The sequence below is a fragment of the Meleagris gallopavo genome, unplaced genomic scaffold (assembly GCF_000146605.3).
Source record: "Meleagris gallopavo isolate NT-WF06-2002-E0010 breed Aviagen turkey brand Nicholas breeding stock unplaced genomic scaffold, Turkey_5.1 ChrUn_random_7180001952435, whole genome shotgun sequence".
Taxonomy (NCBI): Eukaryota; Metazoa; Chordata; class Aves; order Galliformes; family Phasianidae; genus Meleagris; species Meleagris gallopavo.
The window spans coordinates 1-684 of record NW_011213542.1 but is presented as its reverse complement, the minus strand read 5'-3'; the positions used below and the strand labels follow the sequence as shown (position 1 = coordinate 684).

Below are 684 nucleotides of genomic sequence, written 5' to 3'. Positions count from 1 at the left end.
AGGAGGGGATGGAAGGGGGGGTCGGTGCCCACGGGCAGGTGGGAACGGGTCGGGACCGTCCGGCGGGAGCGGCGGCTCGGAGCTCCGGTGCCGCGCGTCCGGCGGAGAGCGCAACGCGGAACGGGGCGTCGGGGGGATCGGGACGGCTGTCCGCGCGGGGCCGGGGGAAAAAAGGGAGGAAAGCGGGAGGGGAAGGCACGTACCTCTCCTTGGCCTCCGCCGCCCGGTCCCGCTGCCGCCGGTTCTTGAACCAGTTGCTGACCTGCGTGGTGGTGAGCCCGGTGGCCTCGGCCAGCTCCCGCTTCTCGCGGGGCGAGGGGTAGGGATTGTGCGCGTACCACTCCCGCAGCACTCCCCGCGACTTCTCCTTGAAGCAGTAGCTCGTCTCCTCGCCGTCCCAGATGGTGCGGGGCAAGGGGAACTTTCGGCGCACCCGGTATTTGCCCACGGCTCCCAGCGGCCGCCCGCGCAGCTTCTCGGCTTCCATGTAGTGCGCCTTGAGCCAGAGCTGCTGCAGCTTGGGGTGGTTGTGGGGCGAGAACTGGTGGCTCTCCAGGATCTTGTAGAGCTCGCGGAAATTGCCTCGGTGGAAGGCCACCACCGCTTTGGCCTTGAGGACGCTCTCGTTCTTGTGCAGGTGGTCGCAGGCCGGCAGCGACCAGAGGAAGCGGCCCAGGCGCTCCA

At 69.4% G+C, this 684-nt stretch overlaps 1 protein-coding gene across 1 annotated transcript; it reads right to left on the bottom strand.

The window, feature by feature from the left end:
* Nucleotides 1-16: 16 nt before the first annotated feature.
* LOC104916976 (homeobox protein six1-like) lies at nucleotides 17-679 on the bottom strand (the record flags this gene model as incomplete). The annotated part of the gene is made up of 1 exon (XM_010728043.3): nucleotides 17-679. A coding segment is annotated over one exon (663 nt), but the record flags the coding sequence as incomplete, so codon positions are not given.
* Nucleotides 680-684: the final 5 nt, after the last annotated feature.